The sequence below is a fragment of the Echinops telfairi genome, unplaced genomic scaffold (genome assembly GCF_000313985.2).
Source record: "Echinops telfairi isolate 266 unplaced genomic scaffold, ASM31398v2 ScPeMD7_5;HRSCAF=22, whole genome shotgun sequence".
NCBI classification, from domain to species: domain Eukaryota; kingdom Metazoa; phylum Chordata; class Mammalia; order Afrosoricida; family Tenrecidae; genus Echinops; species Echinops telfairi.
The window spans coordinates 15,365,521-15,384,103 of NW_022103901.1; the positions used below are offsets into that span (position 1 = coordinate 15,365,521).

The 18,583-nt window shown below is 58.1% G+C and overlaps 3 protein-coding genes across 3 annotated transcripts in view; 2 read left to right on the forward strand and 1 right to left on the reverse strand.

Moving 5' to 3' along the window:
• Positions 1-298: 298 nt before the first annotated feature.
• On the forward strand, positions 299-3,383 carry SEPTIN1 (septin 1). The gene is made up of 11 exons (XM_004706027.2): positions 299-362; positions 531-621; positions 711-797; positions 1,013-1,136; positions 1,401-1,535; positions 1,630-1,747; positions 2,156-2,257; positions 2,344-2,443; positions 2,647-2,806; positions 3,090-3,180; positions 3,297-3,383. The coding sequence occupies exons 1-11, from the start codon at positions 360-362 to the stop codon at positions 3,381-3,383; spliced, it is 1,098 nt and encodes a 365-aa protein (XP_004706084.1). The 5' UTR covers positions 299-359.
• A 406-nt stretch (positions 3,384-3,789) lies between these two features.
• On the reverse strand, positions 3,790-9,534 carry MYLPF (myosin light chain, phosphorylatable, fast skeletal muscle). The gene is made up of 8 exons (XM_004705663.3): positions 9,476-9,534; positions 6,386-6,424; positions 5,533-5,625; positions 5,175-5,250; positions 4,661-4,765; positions 4,274-4,352; positions 4,056-4,104; positions 3,790-3,968 (listed from the first exon to the last, which is right to left on the reverse strand). Exons 1-8 carry the CDS (start codon positions 9,512-9,514, stop codon positions 3,864-3,866), a joined length of 585 nt encoding a protein of 194 aa, XP_004705720.2. The 5' UTR covers positions 9,515-9,534; the 3' UTR covers positions 3,790-3,863.
• An 815-nt stretch (positions 9,535-10,349) lies between these two features.
• TBC1D10B (TBC1 domain family member 10B) overlaps positions 10,350-18,583 on the forward strand; it is a 10,243-nt gene continuing 2,009 nt past the window's right edge. The window contains exons 1-7 of the mRNA XM_004705664.2: positions 10,350-11,258; positions 14,083-14,182; positions 14,395-14,502; positions 14,601-14,707; positions 17,840-17,954; positions 18,088-18,153; positions 18,290-18,479. Coding sequence (XP_004705721.1) covers positions 10,357-11,258; positions 14,083-14,182; positions 14,395-14,502; positions 14,601-14,707; positions 17,840-17,954; positions 18,088-18,153; positions 18,290-18,479 — 1,588 coding nt within the window. The 5' untranslated portion in view covers positions 10,350-10,356. The remainder of the gene's footprint in view (positions 11,259-14,082; positions 14,183-14,394; positions 14,503-14,600; positions 14,708-17,839; positions 17,955-18,087; positions 18,154-18,289; positions 18,480-18,583) is intronic.

An 18,583-nucleotide genomic window follows, 5' to 3' on the forward strand; every position in this document is an offset into this window, starting at 1 on the left:
CTTATAAGCTGGCAAGGGAAATCGAGGGTCCCTCCAACCTCATTGCCTTTGTTGTCTGGTCCATTCAGATCCGGGGAGTTTAGTTTATTTCATGCCACCGGTCAGGGAGAGCATCCTGTTTCCTTCCTCTTTGCCTATCCTCTACTTTCTAGGCCGGGGGATTTCGACATAGTGAGGCTTGAGATTAAGGTGGTGGAGAGGATTCTAGAGCTGATGGGTAAAGGGGTCTAGGAGGGGAGGGGCTGGGCCAGTTCTCGCCTTTCAGCCTCTCTCCCCGCCCGCCTCTTTGCAGTGCTCAACTTCCTGCCTCCGCAGAGGAAGTGGGGAGCCACAGCAGGTGCTACGACAGCTAACGGGCCATGGTGAGTCCCAGAAATGCAGGCATCTTTGTCTTTAGACCCTTGCCCCGAGGCCTCAGTCTTCAGGAGGGGTGACTTCTCCAAGCTTCCAAGCTCAGGTGCTGTTGGGAGTTCTGCCGGCTGCTGCCAACGGCCTCCTAGTGACGGCCTCTCCTGCACCCACCCCCACAGGACAAAGAGTATGTGGGTTTTGCTGCCCTCCCCAACCAGCTGCACCGCAAGTCGGTCAAGAAGGGCTTTGACTTCACATTGATGGTGGCAGGTCAGAAGGTTTGGAGAGGGAAGTGAGGGGAGAGAGGTGACCCTTCACCTGTTCCCTCACCTGACCAGCGGGGCCTGTGCTGTCCACAGGGGAATCAGGCCTGGGAAAATCCACTCTCATCAACAGCTTGTTTCTTACTAACCTCTACGAGGATCGGCAGGTGCCAGCGGTCAGTGGTAAGACTCCTCCCCACTTGGCAACGGCATCGCCCTCTACCCCTTCCTGGGCCCTCTGGCTTTTGGGGTATCTCGGACAGTTCACTGCTCCCCTCCCACCACTGTTTCCTCTCCTGGGAAATGGGGTGGAGGGAGTGGACTGTAATGCTGAGAAAGCAAACTATCATCCTGGCCCCAAACCAGCTCCCAGGCCTCTTGCTGTCCTGTCCCCATAGCTCGCTTGACCCAGACACTGACCATCGAGCGCCGGGGCGTAGAGATCGAGGAGGGGGGTATTAAAGTGAAGTTGACCCTGGTGGACACACCTGGTTTTGGGGACTCAGTGGACTGCTCTGACTGGTAAGGAAGAGGGCAGGGTGACTCTGTGGAGCCTGGGAGTGAGGGTACAGGGCTGGTCTGCCCCGACTTCCCACCCACACACACCTGCAAGGGGTAGTGCCTGGTTTCTGTGTCCACATGACCCAAAATGTCTCTGTGGTCACTATGCTTCTAGATGTCCCACCTGTATACCTGCTGCCTTTGGGTGGTACCAATCCCCAGTCCTGGCTCCTTTTGCCTTGGGTCCTCTGGTCTCTGACAACGTCCCTTGTCCCCACACTCCAGCTGGCTGCCTGTGGTCCGCTTCATCGAAGAACAATTTGAGCAGTATCTTAGGGATGAGAGTGGGCTGAACCGGAAGAACATCCAGGATTCTCGCGTCCACTGCTGCCTCTACTTCATCTCACCCTTCGGCCGGGGGTCTGGGGGACACACCTGGGAGTGGGGGGCTTGGGGAGGGCTGAGAAGGGCTTCCATCCCCTGAAGTGGGTCCTGATCAATCCCCGGGATGCAGGCTGCGGCCCCTGGACGTGGCCTTCCTCCGGGCTGTGCACGAGAAGGTCAACATCATTCCAGTGATTGGCAAAGCAGACGCCTTGATGCCTAAGGAGGCCCAGGCCCTCAAGCAGAAGGTGTGATCCTGCCCCACCGCAGAACCAAAGTTCCGACTCCTTTGACCCTCGAGTGGCCTTTTCAGAGCAAGGATGGGTGGGCAGCCCCAGGCTAAGGCCTGTCTGAAGGCGAGGCCATAATGATTTCTCTTTCTTTTTATAATGATTTCTGACACCCTTTGGCTCTAGGATGCTGATGGCTGACCCCCAGCCCTCAGGGTCCACCCCCACGGTGTCTGTCCTCCTGGGACCGATCTCCTCAGGCCTCAGTCTCCAGGGTAGAGCAACTGTTTTCATCAGCGCTGTCTCTGTTTCTCATGGTCTTGGATTACGTTTCCAGACATGCTTTGGGTCCAACTGTCACCATCTCTCTGACCACCGGTCTCTAACTCGGTGTCTCACTGTCACTGCCTCTCTGTCTCCTCCGAGATCCGGGACCAGCTGAAAGAGGAAGAGATCAACATCTACCAGTTCCCGGACTGTGACTCCGATGAGGATGAAGACTTCAAGAGGCAGGATGCCGAGATGAAGGTGAGAGAGGCAGTTGAGGCAGGTGGGGAGGTTTTTGCACGGAGTGGGTGGGGGTAGGAGGCCCAACCCCTGGCCCTGCTCTCTAGGGAAGCATCCCCTTCGCTGTTGTCGGTTCCTGCGAGGTCGTGAGGGAAGGTGGGCCCCGGCCCGTGAGGGGACGCCACTACTCCTGGGGTACCGTTGAGGGTGAGTAAGGCCTGGCCTGTAGTCTGAGCCAGACCATTTCTGGGCCAATTGCATCCACCATGCAAGTTGGGGGCTGGCTCTGGCCCTGGGGACCCAGGAGCAAAAAGAGGGGAGGCTGGGGTACCGACTGCCTCTGCCACTGAGGTCAGACCCAAAGCTCCCAGATGCTCGCTCGCTGGTTCACCCCCTACCTTCTGGCCCAGTGGAAAACCCACATCACTGTGACTTCCTGAACCTGCGACGGATGCTGGTGCAGACACACTTGCAGGACCTGAAGGAAGTGACGCACGATCTGCTCTATGAAGGCTACCGGGCCCGCTGCCTGCAGAGCCTGGCTCGGCCTGGGGCTCGAACCAGCCGCAGGTGGGAGCCAGAGCCACTAGCTTGGTGTACTAGCGTCCCGCCCCGGGCGCGGCCACCTAGACAAGGCCCCGCCCCTCCAGTCCCGGCTCCGCCCCAAGATCAGGCCCCGCCCCCACTCACTCCCGCTCCTCCCACTCACTGCCCCGCCTCCAGGGTCAGCCCCGCCCCCTCCCCCCCATTGCCCCGCCCCCAAGACCAGGTCCCACCCCCGCCCCCGACAGTGTTCCGGGACCCCAATTGATTGCTGCCCCTATCCTCCCCCCACCCACCTCTCCGCCCCCAGTAAGCTTTCCCGCCAGAGCGCCACAGAGATCCCCCTGCCAATGCTTCCCTTGGCCGAGACGGAGAAGCTGATCCGCGAGAAAGACGAAGAGGTGAGCCGGCGCCTCGCTCCCACCCCGACCCCCACCCCGCGGCCAAGAGCCCCGCCCCTCGGAAGCCGCTCTCTGGCCTGGCCGGGCCCCACCGCCTGCCCTCTTGCCCCGCGCAGCTGCGCCGCATGCAAGAGATGCTGGAGAAGATGCAGGCGCAGATGCAGCAGAGCCAGGCGCCGGGCGAGCAGTCGGACACGCTCTGAGGCTCCGGCCCGCCCACCGCTCCGCGGCCCCGCCTCCAGCCCACCTCTTGGCCAATCCCCAGCCCCAGAGCCTCGGCCCCGCCCTCAGACCCGCCCTCCGGCCGGTTTCCCCCAACCCAGAGTGGGCAGCCCCGCCACCCTTGGAGCACCCTCCGACTGGGAGTCTCCACCCGCACTTGAGCCCCCTTTCCTCACCCTAGCCTGGTCGCCAATAAAAGCTGAGCTGCCCAGGGGACACGCGTGTCTTCTCTGTCCAGCGGGACTGAGTGGCGGAAGGAGCTGGCCCGTGCAGTCGGGGGTACGCCCGCTCCCTGCTCCCCGGTATTTCAGCTCTCAGCCGGGCCCCCCACCCGCCAACACACACTTCGAAGGCGCCGCCGATAAGAAACAAAGACCAGTTCGATTTTATTGGTGGTCGGGGTGGCGGTGTTGGGCCGGCCGGCAGGTATTGGCCGCGGGGGCTTGCTTACGAGGGTCCCTCTACTCCTGGTCCTTGGCGTCGCCGTGCGTGATGACGTAGCAGATGTTCTTGTAGTCTACGTTGCCGCCCACGTCGGGAGGGAAGGCTGCCCACATGTTCTTGATCTAGGAAAGACGTAGAGGAGGCTCCCATCGCTGTCGTACTCCCTTATTTCCGCCCCATGGCTTCTCCCCGAGGCTTCCTCCACTCACCTCCTCTGGGGAGAAGCGGTCGCACTGGGTGGTCAGCAGCTCCTCCAGGCTGGAGAGAGGTGAAGTACAAGGAACTGCGGTGGTTGCCCTGCACTGTTCCCATCTTCTCTTCCCGACGCCTCCCACCCCCATCGCTCTACCGCCTTGCACAGGACCTAGCCCGAAGGAGAGATTTAAAGAGGACGAGGGGGCGAGGGCAGCTAGAGGGAGCAACTTACAATTGTTTCTTGATGGTACCCTTCCCCTCGGGGTCCAGGATCTTGAAGGCTCCGGTGATGACGTCCTCAGGGTCCGCACCTGGGGAAGTCAGAGGGCACAGGAGACTGACAACCAAACCCAACAGACAAACTCACTGCCATCGAGTCGATGCCGACTTCTAGCGACCCTAGAAGACAGGGTAGAACGGCCCCTGTGGGTTTCTGAGACTGTCACTCTCGACGGGAGTAGATAGCCCCGTCTTTCTCCCGCGGAGCCAGTGGTGGTTTCAAACTGCTGAACGGTGCAGTTAGCAGCACAACACAGAACCACTACCGACCTGGGCTCCTCCACCTGAGACGGAAGGGTCCTGGGAAGGGAGTTTGGAGGTGAGACCCTCCACTACTCACCCTTGAGCTTCTCCCCAAACATGGTCAAGAAGACGGTGAAGTTGATGGGCCCACTTGCTTCCTTCATCATAGCGTCCAGCTCCTCATTCTTCACGTTGAGGCGGCCTGCAGGGGCACCATAGGCTAGGGCAGCAGTTCTCAAGGTGAGGGTCAAATGACCCTTTCACAGGGGTCGCCCAATTCATCACAGTAGCACAATCACAGTGAGGAAGTAGCAACGACAATAATTTTATGGTTGGGGGGGGTCACCACAACCTGAGGAACTGGATGAAAGGGTCGAGGCAGGAGCAAGGTTGCGGAACCGCTGGGCGAGAGCAACGTCTTGGAGCCTGGGCCATACTTCCTCTAAGTTCAGAGCCCCCCAGCCCCCACCCATTTAGCAGCTAGGCAGACTAAGGCCTGGAGAGGAGCAGATGCTCCTGGAGCCCAAAGCTGTTGAGCCCGGACTCTGCCGCCTTGATGCCTTAGTCATTCATTCCCTGTGGGGTGGGGGTGGGGTGGGGGCAGGGCTCACCCATAGCAGCAAAGGTGTCCCGCAGATCCTCCTTGTCGATGATGCCATCTCGGTTCTGATCGATTACAGTGAATGCCTGTGGAAAGTGAGGGGTGGGAGGGGGCTCAGGGGACGAGGGCTAAGTCTCCCATGGCCAGGCATTCGCCCTCCCATCCTAGGCTGATCAGGTTCTGGCCCCCAGCCAGCTGTCATCTTCCATGCTAAGCAAAAAGGAGAGGAAGGAATTCTAAGCCCTTCCCCTCCCGGCAAACAGGTGCACATTCCAGGGAGAGAATGAGGGCAGGCGAGTGGGTGGGAAGGGACAGTAGGGGGTGGGTGCCTTTGGCCAGCATGCAGCCTTCCCCAGCCCCTCTCTCACCTCCTTGAACTCCTGAATCTGAGTCTGGTCGAACATGGAGAAGACATTGGAGCCTCCGCCCTCTGCTGCCCGTCTCTTGGCCTTCTTGGGTGCCTAGGGGACGAGGGGTGGACAAAAGGGCCTATGGTTCCATCCCTACAACTCCCTAGGGCCAATGGACTCAATTCAGGATTTTTGGAACCCCTTCCTTCTCAAGCCATGGGAGGAAGATGAGGTTTTCTACTCCAGTGAAGAGGTACAGTCTCAGGGGCCAGTACTACCCTGTCCTACAGGGTCACTATGAGTTGGCATTGAGTTCCTTTTCAAGCTATTCCTTGGGTTCTAAGCCCCCCCCTCCCCCCTCTCCTTGGGACCGCTTTGCTAAGAAAGTTAGCTTCAGTTACATTCCCCTCCAAACTCCCATCTGTGGTCCCTAGACTCCATCCTTCCATTTACCCATCCAGTATATGTTCCCTTCCTTCCTCGGGGTTAGAAGCCAGCTTCCTTCCTGTCTCCATATTTTAAGTCCAGACTAGCTGTGTGACCCTGATCCAATCATCCACCCTCTACCCTCTTCACTTCTAAATTGGGAGTGGGAATCTTTGCCTGACTGTTCCCAGAGGGCTGGAAGGAGATGGAGTCCAGGAAGGCCTGGCACGGGCCTTGAGGGCTGGACCCCTGTGAACGGGGTGTTTGGGCCGAATTTCCTTGGTTAGGGCTTTCAGGTCATCATGCTGCCTGCTCTCTCCACGAGTAGTCGGAAGACAGTGAGGATTCGTCTATTGTCTTCTTACTGAGCTAAACCAGCTATTTTCTCCCAAAGGGCTCTGAGTTCTGAAGGATCTTGGGCAGAGGTTGAGTAATTCTCACTCACCATGTTCCTGGTCTCCTGGGGACAAAGTCGTGGAGCCGGCTGGAAAGGAGCAGAGAGTCAGCCTGGGGCAGTCCCTCTGGGGTTATATAGTCCTGCCCCTGGGAGCCCTTAACATACCGCAGTAACCTTAGCCTTTTGGGTGCCCACCCCAAATACCAAAATAGCCCAGATCAAGGCCTCTCCTTTCTTGGAGGGCCCACAGCAGCTGGAGCTCAGGGAGGGCGGGAGAGTGGTAGGAGGGAGGAGGGAGGTCTTGGGATGCAGGTCTCCCTGGGACCTAGGCAGCAGGGATGTTCTTTCCCCCCATGGGGTTGGAATTCAACAGGGTTTCAGAGGACCCAGGCCTAGGCACAGTTCCAGAAAAGAAATGAACCAGGCTCCCTCTGCACCGCTGAGTGGGCATGGCCCGGATTTAAATCCAATACACATTTATTGAGTACCTAGAGTACGTCAGGTGCTAGGGTTGGGCTTTGTGGGTGGACTTCAGCAAACACCACTTCCCCCCACACCCAAGCCATGGTGGAGGTCACAGTTGACTATGTATGTGTGGGTGCTGGTGACAGAGCTTGGGAGTGGGAAAGAGACTTGTGGAAGCTGGGGGGAACTAGGAAACCTACATCTGCTTGCTGGCGACCAGACTCGGGTGCGGGAGACTGCAGTGTGTGGACTCACGGGGGTAAGAGTTTAGCACAGCCCAGGTGACTTGGTGATGTGCCTCGACAAAATAGGGCTGTCAGCCCCATCCCACAGAACGGTTCCAAGTGGAGGCGAGCACTTTTTGGAAACAGCTTTGAAAAGAGCCAAACCCACTGCCCGAGTGGATCCCGACTCACGTGGGCGTGCCAGGACAGAGGAGAACTGCGTCCTAGGGTTTCCAAGTCTGTACGTTTTTTCCCCCTGAGACAGACAAGCCCATCTTTCGTCCACTGGAAACAGTTCAGTGAACGAGAATGAATAATGGCCCTGGTGAAACTCACCGTGTGGCCACAGAGACAGAAGTAAACATAGACAAGACCACATCCTACTCCTGGTCAGAAACCAAGGGAGAACACAGCAGCCATGTTTAGGGCCCGGGGAATGGCTTTACTAAGATGAATGGAAGTGAGTCAGGGTGTGTGTGTGTGTATGTGTGTGTGTGTGTGCAGCATATGAGGTTGAGGGCACCATAAAATCGAAACCCCAAGCTCACTGCCATCGAGTCAATGCCAATGCACAGCATCCCTCCAGGACAGGGCAGAATTGTCCCCCATAAATTTCCAAGATGTCAACGCTTTATGGGAGTAGAAAGCAAAGCTCAGAGACGCGTAGGATCCGAAGTGTGCAGGTTGCCAGAGAGCCGAGGACGTCAGGGGCTGTAGAACGGACACTGGAGGGCTTTAGATGCCAGACTGAGGGCTGGGCCTTGGGAGAGCCTTGGAAAGGTTTGCAGCGGGAGGAAGCTATGAACAAATGTGAGTCTAGAATCATTTCTCAGGGTACTGGTGTGGGAGGGAAACATCCCAAGAGGGAAGCTAGCTGATTTCCTCCCTGGGGGATGGGGGTGGGTGGGGCAGGTGCACGCAGCTGGCATGACCACTAATTTCTCTCTCCCTTCTGGACAGATCCCCTCCAGACTGCGGAGGTCTGGGGAGATTGCGCCTGAAGAAGCCTGGGAGGCTTCAAGTTGGCAAAGACATCCAGCTCCTTTTCCCTCTAGGACCTGATGTCCTCAGGGAGGTTCCTTGTCTACCCAACCCCCTCCTCCAGCCTCATGCCAATGCACCTAAGACATTTTCTTTTCTGGGCACAGGGGCCTGGCCACCTGTTGTCTCTAAGAAGAAGGAAGGAGCCACCTAAACTTAGCAGCTGCCCTTGGCCTTCTGCACTGGCCCTCCCCCCATCCCCAAGTCTACAAGTGCCTTGCCTTATAAGGTTACCATGGGGGCGTCAGGCCCAGGGAGGAGCCCATTTATCACTGGGCTCTGGGAGGGGAGAGAGACCCTGAAGCAGGGAAGGTGGGACAAGTTGAGGAATCCTGGGCCACATGGAAACTGGAGGTTGACGGGAGGGGACGGGGGTGTCTGAAACTGAGTAGGAATATTCACAGGATTGGATCTGAGCAGGAAGTGCTCAGAGAATTCAGAAGCCAAGGAAGAATCATGAAGTTAGGAGTTAGGTCGCAGAGGTAGACTGCAATTTCAGAATGGCAGTTTGTGTATGGAAATTGGCATCTTTGAATCCTCAGCTGTGGCAGCGTCGTGGGCTAGGCGTTGGGTTACTAATTGCAAGGTTGCTGATTCAAACCCACCAGCTGCTCCTTGGGTGAAAGATGGAGCAGTTGGCTCCCGTAAAGATCCTATCCTATGTAAGGTCTCTATGAGTTGGATTTGACTTGGTGGCCGTGGGTTTGACTTTAGCTAACTGGGGGCCTAGTGGACTGGGAGCCAGAGAGAGTGGGGATTGTTTAACAGCTGGGAGATTGGGGTTTATTTATGGTCTAGGGCAGCATGAGATTGGTGTCTGGGTTCTTTGCAGACAATGAGAGACTTCAGAGAGCTGTGGTACTGTGAGAGGAGTTGATGGGGCTGGAGTTCTGGACATGAGGGGCGGGGCATGTTAGGAACAGATCTAGGGAGCTTAAGGTGTTGGGGATTCTTGAATTTGGGGTATGGAATCCCCATGAGGAGGGGGGAAGACTCACAGATGAAGACTGAAGAGAGAGACTTGGGATTCCTGCAAGAAATGGAGGGATCCCGAGAAATGGATAGCTTAAGGATTTGGGGCTCGAGTTATAAAATCTTCCAGACTTGGGAGTGATGGGGTTGAATTGGAGCATTCCAGGGAGTGTGAAGGTTGAGCGTCCCGCAGCTGGCTCAGAGCTCTGTGGTGGGGTTTAGAAAGCGCTCTGGAGACCACTGGAATCGGGGGACCCCCGGGCTCGGTGACTAGAGGGGGAAAGTGGGCCCAGAGAAGACGCAGGAGGAGCAGCGTCTTATTGGTTAAGGGCTGCGCTAATCCCCGTGGCTCTCGCACTCTCTTCGCGCTGTCCCCAACTGTCACCCTCCTCCCGCGCTTGTCGCCGGGTGTCACGGACTATCCCTGTCTTGGCACCTCCGGCTGGCAGCATCCTTGTCCTGTCGCTACTGCCATTGGCTGAGACAGTTCCCTCCTCTGTTGCTGAAGTGCGCGACGGAGACCATTGGTTGACGAGACAAATCAATCGCAGTCTTGGCCCGCCTCCCAACTGTCATCCTTTCCTGACCATTTTGGGAGCCCTCAAGAATTCCTCAGTTCTTCCTATTGACTGCAGATGCTGTCTGTCACCGCCCTTGGGAGGCCCCCTAGGCTCCGCCCCCGAGACGCGCCTTCCTCCCCGCCCTTCCGCAGTCACTCACCCTTCCTTCATCTTTATTGGCCAAGACGTGCTGCGTTCCGCCTTCCCCCGACTCATCTCGCCCTTCGATTGGTTCTACACCTCTCCGCCCCCTCCGTTTCCTCTTTCCTGATAACCCACCCTCTTCCCACCGCTAACCCCACCCACCCTTCCAGCGATTGGCAGAAGCCCAGTTCCCTTTCTCCTGCTATTCGTCCAGGCCCTTTGACGAGGCGGGAGGGAAAAAAAAAAAGCGCGAGGGGCCGGCGGCGCGCAGGCGTGAAACGTCTGAACGCTGGCCTCGGAGCCCGGCACCGGGGCGTGTGCGCAGGCGCCGGGTCGGCCGCTCTCCGGGAGCTGGAGGGAGGGGGGCGCCAGCGGCGGCGAGAGAGCGCGAGTGTGGCGGGGGACGCGAGCGAGACCCCGGCGTGAGGCGCCCCTGGACCCCCCGCCCCACCTCCGTGCGCCCCACGGAGGCTCGAGCCGCCCCTGCCCTCGGCGCGTGCCGGGCCGCGCCCTTCGCCCTCGCCCCTTCCTTGGCGGGTGGCGCGGGGCGGCCTGAGGGGCGGCGCCTTTTGCGGCCGCCCCGGCGAGGGGATGTGAGGGGCGGCCCGCGGCCATGGAGACGGGCCGGGCGTCCGTGGTGGCCCCGGCGCGCTGTCATGGCGCCCCCGCGGCCCCTTCGCCACCGCCCCGGAGCTCCCGGGCCGGGACCGTGGTGTTGGTGACCCAAGGGCCCCAGGTGACCATGGCCACCTCGGCTCCGGTCACCCTCGTGGCCCCTGGGGAGGCGCGGCCCACTCGGGTCCAGGCGCCCAACCAGACGACCGACCCAGTCCCGGTCACCACCTCGGGGGTTACCAGCAGCACAGTGGTCGAGCTGACCCTGGAGGCCTCGCCTGCAGCCCCGGCTGCACAGGTCCCCCCGGGCGCCGAGCCCCCGGGGCCCGCGGCGGCAGCAGAAGCTGGGACGGCCATAGCACCGGCCCCAGGGGCAGACTCCCCGAAGACGGAGGAAACGCGAACGTCTCCGGCCCCTGCTCCAGGGACGCCCACCCGGACCCCCTCCAGGACACCTCCGGGGGCCCTGACTGCCAAGCCCCCGCTTGCCCCAAAGCCAGTGGCCCGTCCTGCCGCAGTGACAGCGGGACAGATGGCAAGTGGACCGGGAGCTCCAGCACCAGCACCCACCTCTGAGGACCCTTCAGCGCCTGGCGCTGGCCCTCCAGAGACCTGTGAGGCTCAGATGGCCGTAGTGACGGTGACCCCAGCCCCAGAGCCTGCTGAGAGCACTCAGGACCTGGGTTCCACGTCCAGCCTGGGCCCTGGCATCCCTGGGCCCCGCGGGCAGGCGCCTGACACGCTGAGCTACCTGGACTCGGTGAGCCTCATGTCGGGGACCTTGGAATCCCTGGCGGATGACGTGAGCTCTATGGGCTCGGACTCGGAGATCAATGGGCTGGCCCTGCGCAAGACGGACAAGTACGGCTTCCTGGGGGGCAGCCAGTACTCGGGCATCCTGTGAGTACCCAGTGGGCACCGAAATGGGACGGCAAGGGGGATGCCCCAAAGCAGCTTCGTCTGAGGGTCCTAGGGGTGTTTTGTGGGGGTGGGGGACTTGGTGGCTCCTGTCACGCCCAGGGCATCGCGGAGCTTCTGGGTGGTCCTGGCAGGTTAGTGGGAATTGGGAGTGGCGTGTGTTCCCCTGAGCCGGTGGCCTCCCCTTTCTGTGCCTCAGTTTCCTCCTCTTAGAAGTGAAGGGATGGGCTAGGTGATCCCTGAGGTCAGGGATACCATACCCTTGATGGTATCAACCAGGTACAGGCCAGATCATCCTGAGGGGCAGCGGGGCAGGACTTCTGCTAGAGACTTTTGGCCCCTCAGGGAGACACATTTGGCGGGCTAGGAGTTCGCTGGAAGGAGGGGGTGGGGGATGGAGGCAGTGAAGGGCCAGCTGGCTGTGTCTCCACCGAAGGAAAGAAAGCGGGTGGGGGAGGCCTCTTCCCCATTTCCTCATCTCCCCAGAAGGCCCTACTCTTTCCCTCCAGGGGCCTGAGTCACTCCTGAGGTGGGGGTGGGATGGCTTGAGACTGCTTTCTTCCCTCTCTCTGGATGCAACCCATTGGTCCCCGGCACCTTTAACCTGCAGGCCTGGCCATTCATTGGACACCCAGCAGGTGGGCCGAAGGGGTAGAATAGTTTCCCCAGGGAGCTCGTGGTTTATAGGGAGAGGCCATGCTTCCGTGGTTGATTTCTCTGTGATAGGTTTAGGCTGGAGATCAGCAGGGGTGGGGACCCTTTTGCCCATCCTGAGCCATCAGGGGAAGTGGGATTTTGTCAGAGCTTGGGGGAGCTGGTGCTGGAGGAAATCTTGTGGAAGGGGATTCTAGGTTGGATTGAGAACCCAACAATAACAGAGAACACCTTTGATTGGCAACATTCACAGTCCAGAATGGGGAAAGCAGCTGAAGTTTGTTTGACCTTGCTGCCTGCCCATATAGGAGGGGTGAGCTTATTGATGAACAAACAGATGAGAGGAGGTGAATGAATTACCCCCTTCAACTCATCGGGGGTGGCACCCAGATCTGGACCCCCAAGGGCTTACTCCCTCATACCGAGCTGCTGTTAAGAACTTGAACTTGATTCCATTTTAGCAAGCCCCTGGGGTGGCGGGGCAGGCACCCTACTGGGTGCTCGTTCTTGGTTTTGTAGGCTTGTCACTCTAAACATCCACCCTACACACCAGGAAAGCCTACCTCGCCATCCAGACCGACTGGGACACACACTACCTTAAAAGTGTTCAGACTGTCCACAGGACACAGTCCAGGCCCTTCAGCCAGTGCAAAAGCGCCTTCCTAGCTTGCTCCGGTGGCCTCTCTGGCCTTCTCTCCCCGCGCTCCCCACGATGCATTTTGTCAGTGGGCTTGCTGAACTGGTTGTAGTGTTTTCTTCATGCTCAGGCCGTCCTGGCTGACCAGAATGCCCTTCTCCCTGTCTGCCTGCTAACTTCTCATCCTCCAGAGCTGACCTGAGGCATCCCTGTCCTACAGGAAGCCATCTCTAGTGTCCACCACTCCCACTTTACTGCAGTGCCTCTTCTGGTGGCAGAGTAGGGTTGTGTGTTAGGCTGTTAATCTGAAGGTCAGTAGTTCGAAACCACCAGCCACTGCTCGGGGGGGCGGGGAAAGATGAGACTTTCTACTCCCGTAAAGATTTACGGCGTTGGGAACCCACAGGGAGCCGTTCTTCCCTGCCCTCTAGGTCGCAGTGAGTTTCTCTGCTGCTCTGTCATTGCATTTCCTATACTTTATTGCACTGATGTGGCTCACTAGGCTGTGATCTGCTTGAGGACAGCCGAAGTCTCTTGTTCTTCCGTTAGGCAAGTGCACAGCTGGTTTGAGATGGAGATGAATGAGAGGCAGTCTGTCTGTTGAGAGACTCATGGGTCCTTTCCATCGAGCAACTTTCCAGATAGACTTCTCAATAGTTCGCTCATACCAAGGGGCTGCAGGTGCTGCCGGGGTCTCTGATGAGGAAGAGACTAAGGTTGTCCCTTGGCCAGATTCCCTCTAGACCATAGAACTGGGATTTGAACCCAGTCTGCCTGATTTCTAAAACCTTAGCATGTTCTTCCTTTCCACTCACCAGCTGGTACTGGTTCCCGCAAGGAACTGTTTCAAGGCTGATGGGGCCCCTGGAGCGAGAAGCAGTGCCAGTGTGGTGGGTACACAGGGCGAGGAGAGCTGCATTTTGTCTGGGAATCTGGGGTGGTTTCAGGGAGGAGGGAATTGCAGACAGCGCAAAAGGCTGAGCAGAGGAAGCCGATGCCTGCACCGAGAAGTGTATTTGTTCTGCATTTTACTTGGTGTGTAGTAGCTGCTAGAGCCCCTGCTGGGTGTTTTCTCCTGTAACCTCCCAACAGACCCCTTTGGGTAGGCATTGCTGGTTTGTCCCGTCTTATGGACGAGGAAACAGACTCGGAGACCTTAAATGACTTGCCCAAGGTCACACACAAAGTGGTCAACCTAGGTAGGTCTTGGATCCAAGACTGATGCAAAGCCCAGCTTTACGGTATCGCCTCGTCTCCCCAAATAAGGATGTGTCAGAAGTAGGATTCGAACACAAGTTTCCATCTGGTTATCCAGCCAGCGAGAAATCCCTTCCATCTTGGCGAACTCTAAGGTCTGGCGATGGCCCAGTGGCCAGCCATCTGATACTTTCATGTTCACTTCCACATATCTGCCTATGGGGTGGCTTGCCTCAGTTCTGCCCGGAGCCCAAGTTCTGTACTAATAATGACCTTTTCCATGCCCTCCCCACCCCGGCCCACGCCCCCATCCTGCAGAGAGAGCTCCATTCCCGTGGATGTGGCAAGGCAGCGGGAGCTCAAGTGGCTGGAGATGTTCAGTAATTGGGATAAGTGGCTGTCACGGCGTTTCCAGAAGGTTTGAAAAGGCTGAGAGGGGGTGGGGTGCTAAGGGCCCACATGCTTTGGGGAAACCCATGTATTTGACCACCCGCTGGACCCTGTGGGAGCAGGCACTATCTGGACTTGGGGGGAGGAGTTTTAAATTGCACAGCCAGACCAGATGTGGGAAGATTGCCCCAAGAAAGCTTGGAGGCTGTGCCAGCTCCTAAACCTGCCCCTCTGCCTTAGGTGAAGCTGCGCTGCCGGAAGGGGGTCCCCTCCTCCCTCAGAGCCAAGGCCTGGCAGTACCTATCCAATAGCAAGGAACTCCTGGAGCAGAACCCGGGCAAGTTTGAGGTACGTGGTGCTCCGGGGTGTGGAGCATGTGGCCTCCCATCTGTGTGAGGGGTGTCAGTGCCCGCAGATCCTGAGCTCATCCCTGCTGTTCACTGTAGGAGCTGGAACGGGCTCCTGGGGACCCCAAGTGGCTGGATGTAATTGAAAAGGACCTGCACCGCCAGTTCCCTTTCCATGAGATGTTTGCTGCTCGAGGGGGACATGGGTAAGGTGGCCTTACCAGAAGGGCCAGTCAGCAAACACAGTTGGACACCAGCCAGATGGACATAGAACTGGGTTCCTGCCCTCCAGGGCTTCTCGAATGGTGACCCTTCATGGGTTGCATGTCAAGCCCATACAGAAGGAGGTGTCCTGGGAGCTGTGAGGGACCGTGCCCAAAAGGGAGCCTCTCACCTGTGTGTGTACACTTTGCCTGTGTGTATGGCAAAGGCTTGTGGAAGAGCTTGTATGTGACCTGGGTCTGGAAGGCTGGATGGGAGCTAGAGGAGGGCCCACATTCTTCCTGGCCTGGGAGTTAGGTCAGTTCTAGTAGGGTGGGCCAGGGCAGAGGCTGAAAAAGAAGCTTGGAGGTAGATCACCTTTAAATGCCCCATCACGGCCTTTTACTTTGGTTCTCTAGGCCAGGTGTCATCAAGATGTGGTCTCTGTCTATAAAAAGATGTGGTATCTATGCCACTCCTAGTAGCATACAAGACACTCTGAGACGATTTCCATTGCAATGGTTTTTAATCAGCAAGTTTGTCTTGCAGCTGCTGTGTGAGTACCTGCCTTGGGCCAGACATTGTTCTAGTCACAGAGGACAGTCAACCAAAAGACAAACGTTCTTGCCCTCTGGTAGCTGACTCAACTCCCGTGGGGATAGATACTACGTACTGTAAGATACGGAAGGGAAGTAAGTTGTATGAGATGGGGCTGAGTATGAAAGAGGAGTTTCCCACAAGAAAGGAAAGAGTAGGGAATGTAAGTGGGGGTGAAGTTCCAGCTTTAACTCGGGAGACCCAGGCCAGCCTCACTTAGACGATGGAGTAGCGGGTCTAGAAGGACCCGAGGCAGGTGCAGGAGTGGGCCATGCGGAGAGCCGGGGAAGAGTGTGCCTGGCAGACAGAAGCCGAGGGGGGAACATGCCTGCTGCATGCATGCTCCTGGCAGGAGGTCAGTGTGGTTGAAGAGGGGAGTGTGTGATGGTAGGGTGGTAGGAAATGAGGTCATAGAGCCGTCTAAGCTGCTGAAAATACTCGACTCTGACATTGAGTAAGGTAAGGAACTCTTGCAGGGCTTTTATTTTCAAGAATTGTTCTCGCTGCTCTGTAGAGCATCGAGACTGTAGGGAGCCAAAGGAGGAAGAAGAGAGCCCAGGTAGGAGTCTGTTTCCACAGTCCCCAGGAGGGAGGGTGACAGCAGATTGGACAGCGATAGCAGTGGAAGGATGGAGAAAAGTGGTTGGAGTCTGGATATCTTTTAGAGGTAGAACCAAATGGAGTAGACTCTGTGTGTGTGTGTGTCCGTGTGTGTCCGTCCGTCCGTCTGTCCGATGGTGACTACTAAGCTCTAAGACCTGAGAAAGTAGAAGAGTGGAGTTACTTGCTGATCGGATGGGGAAAGAGTTCCAGGTGGGAACTTGACTTTTGAAATGCTGGTTGGGCAGCTGGATGGAGAGGTCGGATAAACCGGATTCCCACGTGGATTTCAGCAGGGGAGGTTTAGTGCTTTCTGTGATCATGACAGATTGGAGCTACGTTGGAAATTAGAAGTCAACCATCAGCCTCTAGGAGACCGAGGGAGCGGGTGTAGATGAGAAAGGAAACTGCCTGGGGTCCGAGCCTACAACCATGCCCCTCACCCCCTCCCTTCAACCCTCCAGAGAAAGGGCAGAGGAAAAAGGCCCAGCAAAGGAGACTGGCCGAGCCAAGGCCGGAGGGAAACGGGGTGGGCTGGGGGAGATTTCCGGGAGCACAGTGACAGGGGACTCGGGGAGCAGCTTGGTAAAACGCTGCCAGTGGGTGAAGCACAGGCAAGTCTGAGAACTGGCCCGGGAGGCTCTGGGTGACTACTGGAAGCCCAGTTAGGTAGCGGAGTGGAAGACCGAGAGTCCACGCTCTGGAGGCGGCGTCCTCCACAGGGATGGAAGAGGAAAGCATGTTCCAGACGGTTCCTTTTGTACCTGTGAAGCTGGAAGCGGCGACTGCTGGTTCGCTGATGTGGATGACCTAGCAGGGAGGGGAAGACTGCTGCTGCAGGACCTGCAGTACTGCCGGCCTGTCGACCTTGTGTAGATGAGAAGGGCTGGGACCCAGGGCATCAGGGCAAGGCTGTCCTCAGCCAGGGTCACAGACAGTTCACCCATAGCAACAGGGGAGCATGCCAGTGGGTGGAAGCTGTGTGGGAGCTTGTGGAGTTGCATGTATGTGTTATAACCATCATTCCACAAACCTGCCGTTCCATGGATGCTCACGCAAAGGGGAAGGAGCTCGGGTGGCAGGGTGGGTTATGCACTGAGCTGCTAGCCCCCAGCTCGGGAGTTCCAAACCCCCCCCCCTCTGTAGGTGCATCTCTGCCCTTCAGGGTCACCATGAATTAGAGTTAACTCAATGGCAGTGAGTTTCTTGCTTGTTTCAGTGCAAAGTGGAGGGAAAAGCTACTAGAACCATTGTAGGAGTAGAATTTGGGCAAATTAGCACAAATGAATACTGGGTTTGAGGGAATCTGCATTCCGGGCCATATTCTAGCATCTCCACTATTCAGAATGCACTATTCTAGAAGGAGGGTGGGGTGGCACTGGGTGGGGGCATGGCATTCAGCAGGTCGGCTTCTAGGACCCAGGAAGTGCCCTGGGGACCTGGGGCTCTCCGTTTGACGTGGGGGCTGAGTGTTAGGAGTCCCACCACAGCGATAAGGTTCCTTCCAGGCCCAGGCCTGGATATTGCTGTCCTACACCAAGAGATGGGGCAGGTCTGAGGAAGAGCTGGCTTTCAAGCCGTACCCAAGAAGCAGGGCGCACTGCTGAAACCAGCCCTACTCTGGGAGGCTCCTGCTCTGGCTTTGGGCACTAAGCCTTCGGCTGCAGACAGCTTCTGAAGGGTTATGGGACATGGCCGATGAAGGAGGGCAAGATGCCAAGTTGTGCAGCCAAGGGTTGTGTAGTTTGGGGCCGGTCTCCACCTGGATAGCTTGCTAGGCCCGAACAAGGAAGGCCGATGGGGGTACCAGGTGGTGGCATGGTGAGGTTCAGCTGGAGTGCCCTGTTAGAAAGGGCTGGGGCGGGTGGGCAGCCGACTTGGTTTGAGGCGGAGCGCCCGGCCCGTGATTGCCTCCCCTCCCGTCTTCCCCGTCCCTGCAGGCAACAGGACCTGTATCGTATCCTGAAGGCCTACACTATCTACCGGCCGGATGAGGGCTACTGCCAGGCGCAGGCCCCCGTGGCCGCAGTGCTGCTCATGCACATGCCCGCCGAGGTCAGCATCTCCTGGACCTGGCGAGGGTGGCCTGGGAGCATCTTGGCCCACAGCAGGGAGGGGAGGCAGAGGCGTCTAGCTGCTCCCTGGTGCTCAGGCCCCATCCCTCCTCCCTTGTTCTTGCCCTTGCCAGCAAGCCTTCTGGTGCCTGGTTCAGATCTGTGACAAGTACCTCCCGGGCTATTACAGCGCAGGGCTGGTGAGTGGAAGCTGGGTGCCTGCTCTTGCTGCCCACCCCCGCCCCCTCCAGTCCCTCTCTCCTCTGAGGGCCTCCCAGGGCTGTCCCGAGGGGGTCAAGGAAGCCGGGCCCTTTCTCCTGACTTGTCTGCCCCCAGGAGGCCATCCAGCTGGATGGTGAGATCTTCTTTGCGCTGCTGCGCCGGGCCTCCCCGCTGGCACACCGGCACCTGCGGCGGCAGCGCATTGATCCCGTGCTCTACATGACCGAGTGGTTCATGTGCATCTTCGCCCGCACCCTGCCCTGGGCCTCAGTGCTGCGCGTGTGGGACATGTTCTTCTGTGAAGGTACTTCTCTGGCCCTCCCGCTCACATTCCTGGTGGCCTGGTGACAGAAGGCACTTGGAGGCCAGAGGAACTGAGGCCTGGTCGGGGCCCTGGCCCTGGCCCTG

Coding starts and splice junctions, on each gene's coding strand:
- SEPTIN1 (XM_004706027.2), top strand. Junction 1,137..1,400: donor TCAGTGGACTGCTCTGACTG/GTAAGGAAGAGG, acceptor CCCACACTCCAG/CTGGCTGCCTGTGGTCCGCT. Junction 3,181..3,296: donor TCCGCGAGAAAGACGAAGAG/GTGAGCCGGCGC, acceptor TGCCCCGCGCAG/CTGCGCCGCATGCAAGAGAT.
- MYLPF (XM_004705663.3), bottom strand. CDS start 9,514: ATGGCAGTAGCGACAGGACAAGGATGCTGCCAGCCGGAG. Junction 5,251..5,532: donor AGATTCAGGAGTTCAAGGAG/GTGAGAGAGGGG, acceptor CACTTTCCACAG/GCATTCACTGTAATCGATCA. Junction 4,353..4,660: donor GTTTGGGGAGAAGCTCAAGG/GTGAGTAGTGGA, acceptor TGACTTCCCCAG/GTGCGGACCCTGAGGACGTC.